The 20,887-nt window shown below is 36.4% G+C and overlaps 2 protein-coding genes across 2 annotated transcripts; both read right to left on the reverse strand.

The window, feature by feature from the left end:
* Positions 1-5,758: 5,758 nt before the first annotated feature.
* On the reverse strand, positions 5,759-6,496 carry LOC113352399. The gene has a single exon (XM_026596222.1). It carries the CDS (start codon positions 6,494-6,496, stop codon positions 5,759-5,761), a length of 738 nt encoding a protein of 245 aa, XP_026452007.1.
* Positions 6,497-15,469: 8,973 nt separating this feature from the next.
* On the reverse strand, positions 15,470-18,882 carry LOC113349729 (guanosine nucleotide diphosphate dissociation inhibitor At5g09550-like). The gene is made up of 13 exons (XM_026593762.1): positions 18,677-18,882; positions 18,313-18,375; positions 18,149-18,232; positions 17,817-17,924; positions 17,544-17,716; positions 17,306-17,417; positions 17,130-17,210; positions 16,981-17,043; positions 16,689-16,790; positions 16,428-16,552; positions 16,130-16,340; positions 15,949-16,023; positions 15,470-15,830 (listed from the first exon to the last, which is right to left on the reverse strand). Exons 1-13 carry the CDS (start codon positions 18,761-18,763, stop codon positions 15,777-15,779), a joined length of 1,338 nt encoding a protein of 445 aa, XP_026449547.1. The 5' UTR covers positions 18,764-18,882; the 3' UTR covers positions 15,470-15,776.
* Positions 18,883-20,887: the final 2,005 nt, after the last annotated feature.

Here is a 20,887-nt window from a genome sequence, read left to right on the forward strand (position 1 = left end):
TCGACGACTGAAGTATCCAATATTAACATAGGAGGTTCATATCCCGTGGATTACATATGACCCCATGGTAGTTTGTGGGTAGCTGAGGGATGAGTATTATTATTTTATATGTAATTTATGCAAGTAATAGGGGTATCCAGTATTATACAACTACCATTTCTGGGGACATTGGTCGTCTGCATATTATGCTTGATTGTTTAGTCTTAATAGAACTGGGTTTTTATGATCACATTTTTTTAGATGCATGAGTGGATATGGATCTTCATGCATATGATGTTGTGGCCATAGTTATCAAAACACTATTATATGTTCTAAACTTAAACGGTGGTTCTTGATTCATGAGATGTACGCATTTCGTGTGGATGGTATTATCATTTGAGACTGAAGTTATCTTGGAATCTTCTTTTCTATTGAGTGAGACGAGGTTATTCTAAAGTCATACGTAGAACATGTTTGGGTTATTCTAACATCATATTCGTTAGTATTATCATGTGGATAGTATTATCATGTTTAGGTTATTCTAACGTCATATCCGTTAAACATCTTGGCGGTGTTCTTTTTTCGAGTATTGGAGTGATCTTCTGCTATGTGTTGTTTGTAAAATATGTTTTATCGTTCTTTACTAATACAGTTATGTATCATGTTAGTGGTTACTTGGATGTTGTATTTGTTTCCACTGAGCACCCCTTTGGGATGATGTGCTCACTCATTTCCACTTCATCCTTTCAGTTAACTAAAGAAATGGTGCACATGAAGATATCTGTTCTCGTAACTTAAATATTTAACGAATTTAGAGATGTGGTGTATATATTTTATATATGAACTATTTTTTTAAACTGTAAAACAACACATTATTGTATTCAAATCACCCAACATAGATTTTACTCTCTGAATTACCGGAGATGAAAGAGAAAAGAAGAATAAAATAAAGAGGAAAAGTGAGTCGAGTTCTCTTTGACTCATAAGGATAAGGAAAGAGTTTTACTACGACATTTATACAATTGGATACAATCTGCCAACAAGTTTAAATTTATCTTCCATAACTGAAGTTCCCTGAGCGGAACAATCGATTGCCTTAAAAACATCTGCTTGTGACATTACTATTTTTACCCTTCATACATCTTAGATGATTTCTTCTTTGTCTGGTGTCCGAATGACGTGTTTGAGTAGACCATTTCGCATAACTTTTCAAGATCTATTCAATGGTACTAGTTTTTTATTCTAATTATTATTTGATAAATTTATATGAATTGATTTTTGTATTATATTAATCGAGTCATTAACGGTCATAGTAAGTCTTAATAAGTTAACACTTGGTTAATCCAGCATTGGGAAATGGTGAAGGTTGTTGTTTTCTCTATTCGTAGGAAGGCATTATTGTTCCTAGCCAACCTTAACAGGGAAAATGCACTCATAGATGACCGATCATAGAATTTTGATGTAATTCTTTTAGAAAAACGATAATTATAAGTTCCCTTAAAAAGATTCGTAGGGTGCTTCCTTGTAACTAGAGACAAGTATCTTATAAAATAGAAATTAGTGTAAGGAGACAAGAGACTAATTTTTTTTTTCTAGTATAGAAATCCCTAAGTTTTACTTGAATTTAATGTTTTGCTTCAAACACATCTGAGGTGAGTTTGAATCGTTGTGTTTTGTAAGTATGAAAAATGCTTGCACTTACATAAGAGATAGTATTTTTCTGTAAGGTGGGGAGTCCTGAAGACCAGAAGGACAGTTTAATTTCCGAGGATGAAAATGTTATAAGACGGGGAGAATGTAAAGACCCTCAATCTCGTCAACATTATTAGACCGGTCAAGAGACAATTTAAACGCTAATGACTCGATTAATCGAATATGTACACTAATTAATAGAAATTAATCAAACTATACTTTGAACAAGAAACTAGTACCATTGGATAGATCTCGAAAAGTTATGCGAAATGGTATACTTGAATGCGTCATGCAGTCATCGAACGAAGAAGAAATCATCTGAGATGTAAAAAGAGTAAAAATAGTCATGTCACAAGCATGCGTTTAATTTTAAGGCAATCGATTGTTTTTCTCAGGGAACCCCGATTATGGAAGATAAAGTTAATCTTGTTGGAAGGCCTTATCCAATTTTATGAGTGTCATTCATTACACTTCTGAGTCGAAGAGAACTCAACTCGCTTTTCCTCTTTATTCTATTCTTCTTTTCTCTTTCATCTCCGGCGATTCAGAGAGTAAAATCTTTGTTGAATAATTTCTTTAAAAGACTCAATGAAATAAATGAAACGGGAAAGGTATTTATGAGATTGTAGATTCGAATTGGTCAGGGTCGATTATTGATTGAACAAAATCGATGTTGTAAGAATCTGGTTAGAGTTTCTGGAGTTGGTTTTGAGTTTATGTGAAATTGAAGATGAAATCGAAACAATAGGAGGACGGTCAAGGATGGGTTGTTGATAGTGAAGATTATTGTATATGTTGTAACAAAAATGCTCCTACAACACTCCTCGAGATTTGTACTGAATGATATAATCTTAATCGTTGGATGAGTCAAGATTTATACCTGATGGATGAATTATAGACCATTGAGATGATCCATAATTTTCTTCGTGATACGTTCTTGATGATGAAAAAATTTGCAACTTAGCTCTCCAATGCTCTTGGATTTCTAATACTCTTGATGAATGAAGAAAAGGAGTGGGGTACCTGCAAGGACACTCCGATGCCTCAACGAGTAAGGAGCTCTAAACAGGTTTTAGTGGAGAGAAAAGGATTAGAAAATGTGTACCTTTATGGTTGAAATCCCTCCTCTATTTATACGCTATAGAGGGTATGCATCCAGTCCATTATTTGTCTACATTCATTTTGAGAATGTACCCAGACCAAATGCTTTCTAGCTTCACCTTTATTTAAAATTAGAATTATGTATCTAGACATTAAAAATGTACTTGGCCCAACAATTAATCTTTATTCATTCCATCCTTCCAGGATGACCAAATTAATAATGTATTTGGACTAAATACATATCTAGATTAATTCTAACTTCTTGGCTTGAAAAGATTCATCCCCTTCCAAGATACAATGAATGTAGTCACCTTTAATAAAGGCTAACAGATTTGGTTCTCAACATTTTATGGGCTTAGGCTTCATCCCATGACCCAAGATTTTTGTTTAAGGCTAATGGGCTGAAGATCTTATTGAGCCCATTCCAGATATATATGATCCAAACATCGCCCCCTCTTAATTCCCAATTTGTTGGTGTATTAAGAAGAGTGTGTGGATCAGTTGCTTCATAATTGTTCTCTGACGCACCAAAGCTACTTGTTGAAGTGACATGGTAGTCTGCTTGCGAACAAGGTTGCACTTAGTGTTGGTGTTTCGGGCTGAGTTTTTTGAGTTTAATATGAACGAGTCTTGATGATTGTACTTGTTGCTGTAATAAGTCTTTTTGTTACATTATGACAAGGTATTTTCTTTGCAATGTGGCAAGGCTACTGCATCTAATTCTATAACATGTTGGCACTTTTATTGGATAATGTATGGATCTTTTGGATCAACACTTGTTGTTGGTCTCATTTTTGAGACCATGGTTCCTGGTTGCACTGGCGCAAAACTTGCTGAATTTTTTTGTTTGCTTGCTGAGAGTAAGACTTAAGTCTCCACTTGTGAGGTAGAGTTGTAGATGCTTGCATATGAAAGACTTTCTGCTCGTACTGTGGTTTCGGTATAACTTCACTCTTCGGAAAAAGCAAGCATATTTCTTTTGTGAAATACAGATCTTTGTGCATAGATCGTTAAAATCCTATATGAATATACTCCAATTGATGTTCCAACGATGGTGCTGATGCCGAGACGCGATCTGCAACTTTTAGATGGTTGTATAATACTACAACTACTTACGCATTCAGAGCTTGATAAGTGATGTTCTTCTGATGCTTTTTCGAGTGATGCTTCAATATATCTTTATTTATTTTTTATTTTTATTTTCCTCCGTGTCCAACAAAGCCTCTTCATACAAATATATATAGTCTTTTTCTCCTCGTTTCAGCTCCAAGAAAACCTCTTCATGATATAATAATTTTGATTCCATCAAAGATAGTTCGCAAATCGATTTGATTTTTTTATCTCCTTTCACTCCCGCTCCAGTAAAGCTTCTTTTTGAAAATATACATAATATATAAAAAATTCATTTTCGCTCCTGCTCCAACAAAGTTTCTGCATTTTTTTTACTCCATCCAAGTTTCTTCGTCTTTCATTTTATTTTATTGTTCTCTTTAGCTCTATCTCCAGATCGGCCAGCAAAACGTTATTATGAAATATGTTTGTTTTCCTTGTATAATGAACTCTCATTGACCTGATAATGGGGTTCCATTTCCCATGAAACAATTTCCTTGCTATTTTTGAGCCTGCGCTAACCGGTTTAGGTTTAACTTGCTCGCAAATTTGTGCAAGTATTGACTAAAACCGTGCAAGGAATATTTTTTGAAATATTTCCTCTAATCAAAGCCAAGTTGGTTTGGTTCTCACTTCCCTGAGATGGGGTTCCATTGCCCATGGGACGAGGTCCTTGCTATTTTTGAGCTTGCGCTAAACCGGTTAACTTGCTCGAAAATTTGCACAAATTTTGACTAAGACCGTGTAAGGAAAATATATCCTCTAATCAAAGTCAAGTTGGAATCGGTGCTGGCTATGCGAGAGTCATTGCCTGACATCTCTGGCCAGTATGCCCGGAGTTTATGTCCGATCTTAGCTATGCGAGTATTTTTATTAAACGACTTTGGCTAGTATCGAAGTGTGTGCCTCTATGAATTGTGCACTTGTATGTGAATTATGCATTTGTTGTAGGACTATGAAATACGAATATTGCAAACAAATTAATCAATCGTTTAGGTTTACCTTATGAGGCGTGAATGGATCCAACATCGCAAATATGCATCCCGCAGTCAATTGTGAACTATTTCCAAGTTGCCGAAGTTCCAAGTTTTGGGATGCATTTTTTTACTCTTCACTCAATATAACTTCCTATTGCTATCTTATCTATCAGGTATGGTATTCCCTAGACGCCCCTAGTTGTTCGACTATCGTGAGTAAAACTCGCAACGGTGTGTTGGTCCATTTGTTTTAAACTCGTGCAAGTTTTAACTTGTATCCATATGATGGACCAATGGATAATGTGCAAGCAAGTAACTCTGGAATTGGAGTAGAGACATAATGAAGATTTTTCCCCCTGATTTGTTGTGAGTATACAACTTGAGATTGCTGATATTTGCGAGGCTAGGCTAAGAGAACGTGTACGAATTGAATACGCTGATTGTACTGCAAATGAGGTCGACAATTGATGTTCATGTCACATACTGTTGATGACAACCATTTTCATACGTGTCGGTACATATGTGTCATTATTTATCTGGCATAGGACTATTGTCATAAACAACATCCATGGAAATGTTCTCTTATTTGAAGGCGGAACTTTCCTCTCTTTTTTTTCTTCTTCGTAATACTCCTTATGCTTATCGAGGTATTGTCCTCGACTCTGGTCATCAATGTATTTTTATCGCTCGCACCTGTTGTTCAGCCAATGGCTAGATACCTATTAACGTTCGGATTCTACGATGGCATGATGCCTTTTGTAGTGATCATTTTTCTTGGATACATTACTTGCTTCAGGTGTCATATCGTGATCACTTCGTACCCGTCGCGCTCGCGAACCCTCATGTGAAGATCGTGCTTGCTGGTGCAGAATAATACTTCTATTTCTTGTTTGCGTCTCTTATCCAGTGAGGCCTTCCGAACCCTCACGATTTTTCTTCTTGGAGTCGTCATCCAGATGATGTCTCACTTTGGATGGAATTTCTGCTGTCCCCTTCGTCAGTGACAACTTTGCTCTTTTTTTCTTTTCTGCCCTTGCATAGTTATGTGTCCTTGCATATAATTTTTTGAGGTTTCCTACCGGTTGTACGGTTAAGGAGTTGAATACCCCAAATTCATCATATGGAAAGGCATTCTTGTATGCTTCAATGATGAGTCCAGCATCAACCGCGCCGACTTCTCCAACTTCTTGATGAAACCGCTGGTTAAAAGCTGCTAGACTTTCATTTGCTTCTTGAAGCAATCCAAATAAGTGACTGCTCCCTTTTTTGCTTCCCAGATTGATCTTATATTGCTCGAAAAATGCATCTGACAACATCCCAAAGTTCGCAATTGAATTTGACTCCAATTGGTAGAACCAAGTCAAATCTTTACCTGTCAGTGTTACAGGAAAAGTTCTGCACAACAACTCATCGCTATATCCCCACAGACTCATTGAAGCTTGGAAAGGTTGAACATGTTCCACAGGATCGTCGCTCTTTCCGTCAAATAGATCATTGAACTGGGGCTGCACAAAGTTTGATGGTGGGGGGAACCGCCTTATTTTTTCGACGAAAGTTGAGTCCATTGACCTTTTCATTGCTAAAACTTGTATCATTTCTTCTCTGGATTGTTTTTGAGCTATCACCTTCTTGATCATTTCACTTAGCTTTCTTTTATTGAGTTCCTCAATATGTGATGAATCTCCTTCAGTTTCTCGAAGGATTCGTTCATTTCTGACTAACTCCTTGTTCTACCTATATTTTTATTTCTCATGTTTATGTTACTTCGAGCGTCGGTTTTCGTCATAATACTCCTTCCTCTTTCTCCCTTCGAGGTACTCCTTTATTCTTCGATCGTTGAGGTATTGCTCCCTTTCGCGCCTGTTGTTCTAGCAATTGCTAGGTCTAGATTGTCGCTCCGCCTCTTCGTTGAAGTGATTACTTTAGTATCGGTGATTCGGCCTTCGATCCTCAGGAGCTTGACTTTCGGATGATCTATGTCTCCTGTCGCGATCATTTCTCCGCCGTCGTGCTCTCCAACCCTCATGTGAAGGTCGTGCATGCCGGTGCAGAGTGACACTTTCAGAATGTTGGGTACTACCAGTTAGTTGTCTCTTTTCTAGAGACGCTTTCAGTAGTCTGTTTTCGCTTTATAAATCTTGCAATCTTTCTCACATAGTCAAATCCACATGTGTTACCCCTATCCTATCCGCTTGCACAAAACGCGAGGCCAAACGAAGGCCTCTATTGGCGAGGGAGTTCGGACGTGAGTTTAGCATACTTATTTGGTGTTGATTACCACCCCTTGGAGATATGTTCATATTGGCACCATCACTAAAAGGTGGAGTTGCGATACGTACCCATCGATTTCCTCTACTTATCCCGTGGGGATAAGTTCTTGCTGAGGGACACCTTGATGTTGTTGTTGTTTGTGACGTTTCGACGCCTTCCTGAAGTGGGTGATCAACGTTTCTATGATTGCCTCGGACTCTTACATCCGTATTGTCGTTCCCATTATTTTGAGTTTCTTGTGATTTTGCATGGATCTTGATTCTTTTTAGAATTCTTCTCTGCCCCACGGTGGGCGCCAAAAGATGTTATAGCAAAAATGTTCCTACAACACTCCTCGAGATTTGTATTGAATGATATAATCTTAACCTTTGGATGAGTCAAGATTTATACATGATGGATGAATTATAGACCGTTGAGATGATCCACAATTTTCTTCGTGATACGTTCTCGATGATGAAAAAATTTCCAACTCATCTCTCCAATGCTCTTGGTTTCTAATACTCTTGATGAATGAAGAAAATGAGGGGTGTACCTGCAAGGACACTCCGATACTTCAATGAGTAAGGAGCTTTAAACAGGTTTTAGTGGAGAGAAAAGGATTATAAATGTGTACCTTTATGGTTGAAATCCCTCCTCTATTTATAGGCTATAGAGGGTATGCATCCAGTCAATTATCTGTCTTCATTCATTTTGAGGATGTATCCAGACCAAATTCTTTCTAGCTTCACCTTTATTTAAAATTAGAATTATGTATCTAGACATTAAAAATGTACTTGGCCCAACAATTAATCTTTATTCATTCCCTCCTTCCAGGATGACCAGATTAATAATGTATTTGGACTAAATACATATGTAGCTTAATTCTAACTTCTTGGCTTGAACAGATTCATCCCCCTTCTAAGATACAATGAATGTAGTCACCTTTAATAAAGGCTAACAGATTTGGTTCTCAACCTTTTATGGGCTTAGGCTTCAACCCATGACCCAAGATTTTTGTTTAAGGATAATGGGCTGAAGATCCTATTGAGCCATTCCAGATATATATGGTCCAAACAGTATAGTTTATTTTGATTTAAAGAAGAGGTGAATCAGAGGGTTTGAGGTTTTGCCTCAAGTAAAATTAAGGAAACTGAGATTTATCTTAAGGTTTTGAGAATAGATGATGGTGATTGAAGATGAAACTGGTGGTTTTGAGAACCGATTGGAGATGGGTTTGATATGATTTAAGGTTTAGAGTTGAAGAATAATTTGAAGTGGATGATTTGAAGCTATTGAAGTGAAATGATAGGTATTTTAGGTATCATTTGAAACTGAACTGTGTTAACGGTGAATATTAAATAATTGTAAAGGATTAAAGCATGTGTTTGAGGTAATATTTTCCTTACTCAATTTGAATTGAATCATATTTATCAAGATGTTTTATTGAATTCATAGTGATAGTAAAGTGAGAGTGAATGTGCAGACTTGGAGTTGGTGATGTTATAGTCTGTTGGAGTTTTAGTTGTTGCTATGTATGTTATGGAGAAGGTGTTTCTATGTATGAATTGGTTGGGAATTAGGGAAATATCTGAATGATTTAATTGAAATTTAGATGAATATTTAGGGTTATACAAGGGGAATGAGTACTGCAAGTAGGTAAGTATTGATATGCAGTTGGGTTTATGTTAGTGTTGTTGATTTGGGTTGCAGATTAATGGTAGTGTTTTCCGTGAAGTTGTAATTGTGATTGAGTTAGTGGTCATGGTAATGGGAGAGAATGAGTCTAGTTTAAATGGTGGGGATTTAGGTTGGATTTAAGAGTGATGTGTACTGCTGGTACAATTGGGTACTGGTGTGTGCTGAGTTAGGAGAGTAGAAAAGATGTGGTAGTGGTGATTATAGAGTCACAGTTGGTAGTCTCTTTGAGAGCTTGAAGCTACTTCAATTACAGGTAAGCAGAGTTTGAAGTTGCAATAGTTTGTTTATGAATGAACGTATTGATGTTGAAATGTTAAACAAGAAGGTGAGGATGTAAGAAGTAGAGTTGAAATGAAACTGCATACCCTTAGTCATCCCAGTCAGATGTCCGACTGACTAGTTTTCTTACTCAGTTGTCTGACTAAGTTATCTTTTTTCCTGAATCAGTCTAATTGACTGAGTTGTCTATATTTGACCGATTTCTTGTTTGACCTGAACCTTGACCAGTTGATTTGATTTTGACCTTTGACTGATGTTTACCATTAGTTGACTATGTTGACCTTTGCCGTTGGCTGTTAGTTGACCGGTGATCTTCCCGATCACCTGAGTTATTTCCCGTTGACGATTCCGGCTAGTGTTTGAAGTTTTTCCACCCTTTTTGATAACAATATTGGACCTAGATTTATCAATGGAAACTCAATAAGAAAGAGATACGGGAGCTCTAGAACGAAGATTGAGATAGTGCAAAGGATAACGAATGGGATTCTGAAAGACTATTATGTATCATTGTCATGTCGATTCAAATGGTAATTACACGTTGAAGATGATGACAATGATGATGATGATCAGGATATGAAACTGTAGATTTTGAATCTTGAATAGGAGTGTGTTACATTTAAAACGGGTAGGAACTCTTGGACCTCTCTTGTAATCATTTAGTTACTTTGAATAGAGAGCATGATGGGTGTTTACTATTTTTAGCAAGTTTGAATGCAATTGTATGGTTGTATGCAATTATGTTTCTGTGCAATTGAATGGGTATGTAGCATGATATGCATTGTCAATTTCCCTTGCGAGGAGAGTACGTGGTTTTCCCTATAGCTTCTTGCTAAGTTAACTAGGGGAGGAATTGTTTCCAATATTATTTTATTAGGCATGAATGGTTCCTTAAGTGGCAACTGAAATGTATAATATTACCATAGAAGATCCATATCCTATGGATGACTTATGACCCCATGGTTGCCTGTGTGCACATGACGGTTGAGTATTATTATTTTATATGTATTTTATGCAAGTACTAGGGGCAACCAATATTATACAATTATTATTTCTGGGGAGATTCGTCGTTCACATATTATGCTTGTTCATTCAGTCTTAGTAGAATGACTGGGTTTTTATGATCATATTTTCTTTAGATGCATGAGCGGATATGGCTCTTCATGCACATGATATTGTGGTCATAGTAATCATTTTTTTTATATGTTCTATACGTGGATGGTGATTCTTGATTCATGAGATATTCATGTGGATATATTTATCATTTGAGACTGGAGTTATCTTGGCATCTTCTTCTCTAATGAGCGTAAAAACGCGGGGGGTACCAAAGTACACCATCGACTTTTTCTTAGGAAGCCTGTATGGAAAAGCTTAAATATAATTCCTAGAGTTCAACTTAATGAATCTCAATCAAGGAATAATATTCAAAGTTATATTTCTTTCTCTCATAATCATAAAGTTTACAGAGACAAGTCCGTGAACCTGATTTGGAGGTGAGAGTACTTGGGTGATTCCAAATATCAATTCCCAAGTATCAATCAAGTCGTATCCAACAAACAAGGATGAATGTATCTACTTTGATTGATTAACGTACAACCTATAATATTTCAATTATAAAGATAAACAATATAATGCGGAAAAAAAGATAACACAGACACTAGAAGTTTTGATAACGAGGAACCATAATGCAGAAAACCACCTGGACCTAATCCAAATTGGACGCCAAACTGTGTTAAGCCTCTACAAATTGGAATGTAGTTGATACTGAATTAAATCCCCATATCAACTCAGTTATGGTCGCGCTCTTTGCGTCTCTTGAATCCCAGGGGACTCTGCGCAAATGATTCCCTTAGCCAACGTCCTTTACAGCTTAAGAGTTGCTTCGACTCAATTGAATACTTTAAACCAATCCCCATATCCCCACCACACACACACACACCACCCCTCCCCCAATCCCATAGATAAGCCTATATGTATGATTTTATTTTTGATCGTAAATTAAGGTGATACTGGGAATCGATAGCAGTTGACAAAGTCTATCTAACCTCAAAATCCAGACTTATGCTTCACTAAGAGAAACCTAGACTATTATTCACCTCACAAGTATTAAAATGGAATCGACAAAGTCTCAGACGAATCCCTATGAAAATCAAGATACTCGATTTTTCAAGATAAACAATAGTTGGACCTGGATTCACGAATCCCTATGAAGTATTTGTAGTCGCTAAACCCTAAAAGGGTTTTAGGAAGAGGATGACTCTAGTTTACAACTATGATATACCAAAAAGTAGTGTCGGGATTCAAATATCTCGATTGCTTGAGGTTCCCCTTTTGTAGACATTCAAAACATAGGTTGCATTAGGTTTAATCTAAGATAGCTTTGGAAACAAGCAAACAATATCCACCGTTAGATGAATCTTTGAATCTGATTAACATAACAAGTTATACACTCTGGTTATGATAAACCGTACCTGGACCGTGTACAAAAACCACACTCATGAATGGTTAGTCGAAACTAGCCAAGTGAACTAAAATCTTGAGCATTTTCATATAACACTTAAGACTTAACTCGAGTCACAATTATGTGATCAAATATGTCTATGGTGCTTTTAAAAGATTATTCAAATGCTAATTATCTCGAAGAAATAATTTTATGTGCATATGAATTTAATCGACATGGTAAGTAGGCCTACTAGGTACATATACTTAACCTATTCGTGAACATTTATGCCATGGTACATGTACCTCAAGTGGAAGGATGAGGTCTTCGTTGCAGTCATTACTTCTTCACATTCTCCAGGTCTTCAGAGTAATACTTGTAAGTCTCAACATTCCAAGACTTTCTAGTCTAACCTAAATGAAGTTGACTCTAGTAATTAATCAAGCAACTCTAGATGAATTTTGATACTAAAATGTGACAACCAAACTTGACATACCAACGCTTGGTGGGTGCAACCGAGCTATACTCTAATAGTATAAACACAAAAAAAGAAACAAGCAAATCATCATGTTGCACAAATCAATCAATCAATCACTCATTTTATTATTTTTTATAGTTTTCAGTATAATTTTGTGATTGAGATTTATCTCACAAACTAACCTAGATCTAAGATAATCTAGTTCACTAATTGGTAGTAGGTATTATCTAATGTTTCTCATGTAAGAAGATATAATGGTGAACTCTGATACTAAGTTGTAGCGCTTCAAAATCTAGCTACTTAGAAACCTAAGAGCCAATATACATTCTGAGTCATTAAGGATATAAAATATCTTTTTAAGGACATCAGTGTACATTCTGAATAAAGATTAACCTAACTCTAAAACCCTCTCTGAAATTACATAAAAGAACTCCTCAGATGATACATATAGAATAATGTGTTGATTTGTAACTCAAACATATACACAAAATGCACATAGCGGAAGCTAACTAACTAACTAACAGACTCAACTTCTCGAAGCTTTCAAGTCCAGAACGTTCATCATCATGTGCACTACTTGATCTGTCTCTGAAACTGAAAGCGGGAATTAAGTGAGCACATCATTCCAAATGAGTTCTCAGTGGAAAAAAAAATATAACAATCAAGTAATCACCAACATTGTTAGATTACTGCTCGGTCGAACTCGCAAGAGTTGTTATCTCAAGCTTGTTTTTCAAGTTTAGTTGCCAAAACTATAAGTCTTGATTTCCAGTTTACTTATAGTTATGTCTCAGATTAAGATAGAATGTGTAGTTGAGCTTTAGACTTCACGACGTTCATCGATTGAAGAGGAATAACTACTAAGGGGAGCTTGTGGAACTTCATCAACAAAAGGTATGTGGAGACTTGAACTCATCTGTCACTCAAAAGTCTATTTATATTCTATTTCCTATTGAGACAAAATTCGTATAGCTATATAGACTTTATTTTATACGCATTTGATATTTTGAGCTGAGTTTAACTCGCTTACATATTTCTCGAAATATGTGTTGGTAAGCTTTCGCTTTAGCCAAGTTCATCTTTTATTCTTGAGAAAGTCAAAAGATGATCATGTGAAAATCGCATGGTAACATCTTACATGATTTCTGTGAGACAGTCATTTGATGTAGACTCAGAATGTTTCGTATTGATCTATTGATCACTTGAAAATTGCTTTTAAGCTAATAGTTTATGTGAGACAGGTATTCCCGTCTTCTAAGAATGTTTCAGTGATTAGAATGGAGTTTAGAACAATTAATCATTAATTGGATATAGCACAGTATGCGTACTTGTATGCTAATTGTTGCATGTTACTCCAAGTCCGGGAACCATAGTATGCATACCCGTATGCGTACTGGTTTAACAGTTGAAGTCCAAGGACTTAGTATGCATACCCGTATGCGTACTGGATTAACAGCTCAAGTCCGGAAATTTAGTATGCATACCCGTTTGCATACTAATTCAACTGAGTTTGGTCGTGAACGGTAGTATGCGTACCCGTTTGCATAATAGCGACAGACCAAGTCCGGAACTCTAATTATGTGTACCCGTCTGCATACTTGAATGATTAAGTTCTAAAGTCGATTATTCGTGAACAAATACATTTATATAATAAGGAATGCAATCTTTTGCAAACCGTGGATATAATGTTCATGAATTGATTCAAGTAAATCAAAAGATTTTGCTTCAATTGTGTCTTGTATACTTCTATGAGAATATAAACAATTGAACAAATATATAACTAGTTTCATTTGAGTCATTTGAACTAGTTGTGATAAAGATGAACAAGGTTGATATGAAAGTGTTCATATGACTAACTTCGGTTAACTATTGTTGAGCCAACCAAGTGTACACGTTTAGGTACGGTCACCCATATCAAAATGAAGACACATTTCATTTGTGTATAACAAGCTAAGTTTAATCTAACAATTGAAAGATATTAGCTTGAATCTCATCCTTTTTTCATCTAACAGTGAATATTGAATGCTTTGTTACCAAGGTAACGTTGATTGCAAACCCTGATTTGAAGACTATATAAGGGAGAACTCTAGCAACTGGGGAACCTAATTCCCACACCTCTTGTGTGATACTAGTTGTGACTAGAGTCGATTCTCCTTTAACCTAGGTTTTTCTAAAACATTGTTAGGTTAACGACTTGAAGACTTCATTTAGATTCTGAAGCCAAACCCAACTATTTTCTATGTAGTTGCGTGTTCTGATCTTACTTTGTTCTATCGTATTGAGTACTATCTTCTCTAAGATTTGCTCGAGATTCAATCTCCGATAAGTAAGATAAAAAGTAGTCACAAACATCTTCCCCTCATCGTTTGTGATTCCACAATATCTTGCATGTTTCGCTACCATACGATTAAGATCCTTGTGAGGTGATTGATATTACTAGGTTGTTCCTCGGGAATATAAGTTCGATGTATCAATTGGTTCATGTTCACCTTGATTTATCAAAATACGGAACAAAAATTCGTAGGTGTTTCTGTGCGAGACAAATTTATCTATTTAATAAACTTTTTTGTGTGAGACAGATTTGTTTATCAAGTTTTCGACTTTGGGTTGTAGCAACTCTTAGTTGTGGGTGAGATCAGCTAAGGGAATCAAGTGCATGGAGTCCTGCTGGGATTCAGAGGTGTAAGGAACGGGACTGCACCTTAATCAGTGTGAGATTGGTTAGGGCTCGACTACATTCCAGTCCGAAGTTAACTTGTAGTAGGCTAGAGTATGTAGCGGCTTAATACATTGTAGTGTTCAAATCTGGACTAGGTCCCGGGTTTTTTTTTGCATTTGCGGTTTCCTCGTTAACAAAATTTCTGGTGCCTGTGTTATTTCTTTTCTGCATTATATTTTTATATAATTAAAATATCACAGGTTGTGCGTAGTTCAATCAGTTAGATAATCCAACCTTTGGTTGTTGATATAAATTGACTGACACTTGAACATTGGTCTTTGGTACCGTTCAAGTTATTTCTCTTATTGATCCGGCTCACAGATTCCTATCTGTTCGATTGCAGATTAATTTGAGATACGACTCTTGGATGTATTTTCCTTGATTGAATCTGACTGTCTAGTTGATTCTCTTAGAAATATATTGGAGTTTGTCCATATAGATTACCTAAACAAAATATTGGGTGTGGTTGTTCGACCCCCGCTTTTTCAAACATGCTTCATAGTTCTACTAAAAGAAAATGATTCAACAACTTCTACACTCAGCACACGGGAGAAAAAAAATACTATAACCCACCTCCTCAGATATTGCATTCCATATTACAATATTTATGACTATGAAGGATCAATTCCAATGATCCAGAAAAGTGACGTTCCGATATTGAGTTTGTCTTGTGCAGATTCCTGTTGTGAGTTTGGTTTTTGATATTGCCTGATGATTGTCGTGGCATGGTCTTGTTGCTGGAATATAGCTCTTATTCAAATGCAGTCTTTCACTTATTTAATTGCACTTACAAAGCTGAAAAACAATTTCCCAATGCGAAAGAAATGCCGGTTTCATAGCATATTTCACCAAATGAAAAGAATAACTTGTTCGCACACCATCACAAATGAAAAGACTCAACAATTATAAAATGACCAAATGAAAAGAATAATTTGTTCGCAGACCATCACAAATGAAAAGACTCAACAATTATAAAATGACGAAGAAAAAATGAAAAGACTCAACAATTGCAACTCTTGGAGATCCTTATGTTTTGAGGAGATTCATAAAATTTGATTATTCGCCAGCAGCAGCACTGGCAGAACTGAGATCCACAGTAAGATCAACCTCCTAATGAATGTAACCAACAAACGCACAGATTAATGATGGATACTCTTCATTTGGTTATACAGAGTATTCAGAATAATTATGAGCCTTGTAATTCTAAAGAGGAATAGCTAAAGCATACCTTTCCAGTTATCTTATGGTACATTGCGAGGACGTCTTGAACTGTAGACTCAAAATGTGTTGATGCATCATAACTCTGTAGAGAATACCAGTTCCAGTGTAAGAAAAAGACCCTTGAAGATCACAAAGGATCCTATCCCTTCATCTTTTATGTGTAGATAGAAAATGACTTGTCTACTTACAGTGGATATGAAGCAATTGTCATCATCTTCTTTGTTTGTGGGTTTGTATACGTCATAAATATCGAAGAATGTCTCATCTACAGAACCGAGTAGGTCAATTCCAGGCTTCAATTCTACCTCAGGTTGGTCAGTCTCTGCTTCTGCTGAAACGAAAGCTACATATTTCCCTTGTGGAGCTACATTATGAGTGTAGGAGCAGCAAAACAGGTACCTGCAATACCGTATTGATAAGGAGAAGCAAAAAGTAAAAGTAATAGTTTGTTGAGAACTAGAGTGTCATAAGAAATGTGGAGCCTACATGTCTGATTTACGCCCAAGTTGTTTCTGAGGAAGGATAACTTGAGCCGAGTGAGAATCACTGGTGTTTGGAATTGGATGACTCATTATGCATATGGCACGAGCGACCCTTCCAACCTTTTGAACCTGCGATAAGCATAAACTAGAATTCTAACGTTTTGAATCACTGAGGGCTGAGGCGCAGATTGAAAGAGACAACAGTAAGTATACTTCTAATCAGTATACTTCTAATCAGTAGATTGCATCCATCACTAACATATACCTTGTCAGGCATATAAGAAGGATCGCATACAACTTTTTTGCACTTTGCAGTTTCTCCTTCAGATGTCACCCCAATGGCTTTTCCGTTTTCATCGAACTCTACCTGTAAACCCATCACCACATTATTTATACGCTTCAAGGTAGAGAAGTACTATAAGGGGAATGAATCAGCAGGAAAATGTCAAATTCTCGAGTAAGACCAGTGGTTTGGTAACTAACATCTGACGAAACATGATCCTGCAGTAGTCAGCTTGGGAAGAAAGTGCAAGTTACTAACATTCCAATAATTTTACCTTGCATTCTGGCTTGTTTAGCATGTAGGTACCACCATAAACTGCACTAAGACGAGCAAATGCCTGCAAATCACGAGTCACGTAAGAAGAGGATAAAGAAGACAATAATGAATCATCTCTCAGACCCACATGCTATGAGAAAAACCAACCTGGGGAAGTTCTCCCAATCCATACAATGGATATATGTATGGGGACCCACCTTCAAAACGAGCCAAAGATTCCGCATAAAGCTTTTCAAAATGAAAGTCCAAAATGTTAGTTTACTGGAGGCCACGATGGAAAATTTGAGGTTTATGCTAAAAACTAAAAACAGGATGAATTTCACCTTCATTCGCTTTACAAAATCCAATCCAGGCTCATCTAAGTAGCTATCATCTCTATGGAGTGCCACAGCATGGCCGATGAAGTCAACTGTGTTGTCTTCTAGCCCGTATTTTCTGCATCAAAACCAAAATTTCCAGTATCAGAAAAGCTCGATTTGTTGACATGTCCAGACAAGTTAACATTGGCATGTTAAACTTCAGCTGGACACAAAAAAAAAAGAACGATTAGGTGTAACATACTGGATAAGGTCCCGCGCTGTGACTTTAGTGAGATCCAGACCTTCATGAGATTTTGGATCATTGTCTTCGTAATCTTGTACATAAATGAATAACTTTCGAGCACGGCGTTTTTCAAACAACCCCATTAATGGGGATTTCAGTGCTTCAACATCAGTAGCTGGTACTTTGTGAATCTGACATTGAAATAACAATTATGTCTAGTGAGTCTATATAATGAATCTAGTAGGTCGCAATAGGCCTCGAAGTATCCAAAACACCAAGAAATTGAATTACCTTTGATTTGTTGTAGACAAAGCTACCATCAACTGCCTTAAAGTTGAGATACTTTGTAACGTTAGTATGTATGAGAACTCGAACCAAAGCACCATTAGCCATCATGAACTACGTACAACAAACAACAACAATGAATTTAATTTCAATAACATGAACAGTTGCACGACATGATACCGAAAAATGACTTAATAATTAAAGATTCAATTCAAAAGATGAAGGCAAACAGGATTGTTGACAGTCTTCGAAAAGATTAGGGACCTGTACACCTCAACGAGATTTCACATATATATAACTACAAATATAAAGTCGAGGAGTCTAAGTTCGAGACATACCTTGGGTATCATATCAACATTGTACTCTTTGCTTGATCCTAAACTTTCTGGTGGTTTATCATCTCCTCTGAATCTCTTCCAAAGCTATAACAAAAAAAAGATAAATGCTAAATATGTGCCTTAGGACAAATGTGATGTCCATGGACAAATTAACTGACATATACCTGATTGAGACTAAGCGAGCTCGACGCTCCTCCATAGTAGTCATTCCTATCCATATGCAGTACCTAATCCAAAAAATTCATTCAATATAAATAACTTGAAAATCCTCAAAAAAAGGTGAAATGCAAGGATGTCATTAGTCGGTGGCAACCGATCGTATTAGTAACCAAAACATAAAGCCAGAAGGATGCAATTAATCGCTTACGCAACATATACATACTTGATCCCACCCAAAAAAAAAATCTAAGATCGATTACATGCAATAAAAGAAATATTAGCCAAAACGTATTCATTTTCGATAGGCAACTCTAAAAAGATGCAATTCATATAGATATTCTAAAAAGGAAAAGATTATGTTTTTTTTACCTTGTGTCCGTCGACAGAGAGAAGACCACTGAGAATACATTCCTTCAAACCTGTTCCAAGAACTATTACGTCGTATTCTTCATTCATGTTCGATTTCTGAGTTGCAGAGACAAATCTAGAGAGAGAAAACAGAGGAAGTAGATGAAGAAAATGAAGAGAAGAAATGATTGGATTTTCACAAAGAGCAAGTCTCTAGCGGGAGTTTGCATCACGAAATTATCGTTGAAATTTCTGGTAAACAAAGACCCGCAAATTTGGGATTAGACCCGTGTCTTAAATGGGATGTTTTCAGGAATTTCATTGTAGAAATTAACGTTTAATCCCATATTAGTGGGGTTTTATCTCGTATTTTTCGCGTTTGAGCTGGACTGCACCGACTCATCTGACTCGCTGTAGAATGCACGCGACTAAGCGAACCTGGTGAGCCAAAGTCCCAAAAGCATCAGAAGGATGGATGTCGAATCTAAAGTTTCAAAATCCTTGATGACTATAGCCCATCAAAATAAGTAGTAAATTGCTTAGTTAACTACCCTCTTTTCATTATTTCTCTTGTCAAAAAAAATCTTGTATTCTTTCCAATGCTCCAGAAAATCGATATTGGAATCAACTCCCAAACTGCAGTACTCGTTTTGTTGTATTGTAAAAATCTCCAGGCATAAATCACAACCACAACATTCTCAGGCATTGCAAAAAACCATTGCAGCTTCTTTAAGATTTCTTCCCAAACTTTTCGAGCAAAAGAACAATGAATGAGAAGATGAGAACAAGATACATTTTCACTGCAAAACAAACAGCTTGCAGGTATATCAATTCCTCTTCTAAGGATAAAATCTCTAGTTTGCAGCTTGTTATGGAGCAATAAGCCACAGAAAGAATCCGACCTTTGGAGGATACTTCAATTTCCAGATTTTAAAGAAAATGGAGTCAGCTGCAGGAGAGTTATCTTCCATAATAAGTTCTTCATATAAGGATTTAGCTATAAACATACCAGATTTTGACAGTCACCACTGCAGCTCATCACTTGATCATTATTAAATTTGAATGTTTCAAAATCAGCATTGAGAAGGGAAAACTCAATTCTGGCAGCAGAGTTCATTCTTGCAGGAGTGTGCATATTCCAGCTTACGGTACCTATTACCAACCACCAAACTTAACTCGGCAACAGAATAAGATTTGATTCTAGAAATGGCATACAAGTTTGGAAAACATAGCTTTATATGAGAGTCATATAACCAATTGTCATCCAAAATCCGACATTGGAACCATTACTGACTTTAAACTTTACAAACTTTGAGAAGATTGAGCTGAATTTCATTATTTCTTTTCCAGACAGAGTAACCAAAAGAAGTTTTTGGGAATTTGGAGACCCAAACAACATCACCAGGACCATACTTCTCAGCTAGTTTTTCATAAAGGATTGTCCTCAACTGCATACCTCTAAGACCATTTAGATAGAAGAGCATCATTGAACTTATGAAGATTTGTAATCCCCAAACCACCAGACTTTTTCCTTTGACACAAGACCTTCTATTTAATAGGATGAATTTTTCTTCCTCCTTTGTTATCATACCAGAGAAAGTCTCTCATGATTTTTTCTAGTTTCTTTATAACAGACACATGCATTTCATAAAGATACATACAATAAACTGGCAGACTAGCAAGAAGATTGTTAATAAGAGTGATTTTACCAACTCTAGAGAGTAAAGTTTCGTTCCAACCTGGAAGTCTAGCAATGAACTTGTCAATGATTTGTCCCATTTAGCAACTCCACCGCACTTATCTCCAAAAGGAAGTCCCAAATAAGTAGTAGGAAGAGAACCATTATAACAACCAAGAATTGAAGAAAACACACTCCAAAAATCTGGCTTTTGGAAAAATTAATCTTCAAACCCGTAAGAAGTTCAAAAGATAAGAGAATTAATCTAAGATTCCTCATCTGATCTACATCAACATCCATAAAGACTAGAGTGTCATCAGTAAATTGCAAATGACTAATCACCAGTCCATCAGGTTTTACTTGAAAGCCATAGAGAATGCCTTGCTCTTGTGCTTTCTTGATAATAAAAGTTAGAGCTTCTCCGACCAATAAAAAGAGAAAAGGTGAAATTGGATCACCTTGTCTTATACCTTTTTTACTTTTGAAGTAGCCAGCAGCGCTGCCATTAACTTGAACAGAAAATCTTGTAAATTCCACACATTTCCTAATCCACG

This window comes from Papaver somniferum, chromosome 2 (assembly GCF_003573695.1).
Source record: "Papaver somniferum cultivar HN1 chromosome 2, ASM357369v1, whole genome shotgun sequence".
NCBI classification, from domain to species: domain Eukaryota; kingdom Viridiplantae; phylum Streptophyta; class Magnoliopsida; order Ranunculales; family Papaveraceae; genus Papaver; species Papaver somniferum.

Bases quoted from the DNA above. Each gene is read 5' to 3' on its own strand.
- LOC113352399 (XM_026596222.1), bottom strand. From the start codon at position 6,496: ATGATCAAGAAGGTGATAGCTCAAAAACAATCCAGAGAAGAAATGATA.
- LOC113349729 (XM_026593762.1), bottom strand. From the start codon at position 18,763: ATGAATGAAGAATACGACGTAATAGTTCTTGGAACAGGTTTGAAGGAA. The intron at 17,418-17,543 runs GTATGTTACACC...GTTTTGATGCAG, and splicing joins ACAGCGCGGGACCTTATCCA to AAAATACGGGCTAGAAGACA. The intron at 17,211-17,305 runs GTGAAATTCATC...CATTTTGAAAAG, and splicing joins ATTTTGTAAAGCGAATGAAG to CTTTATGCGGAATCTTTGGC.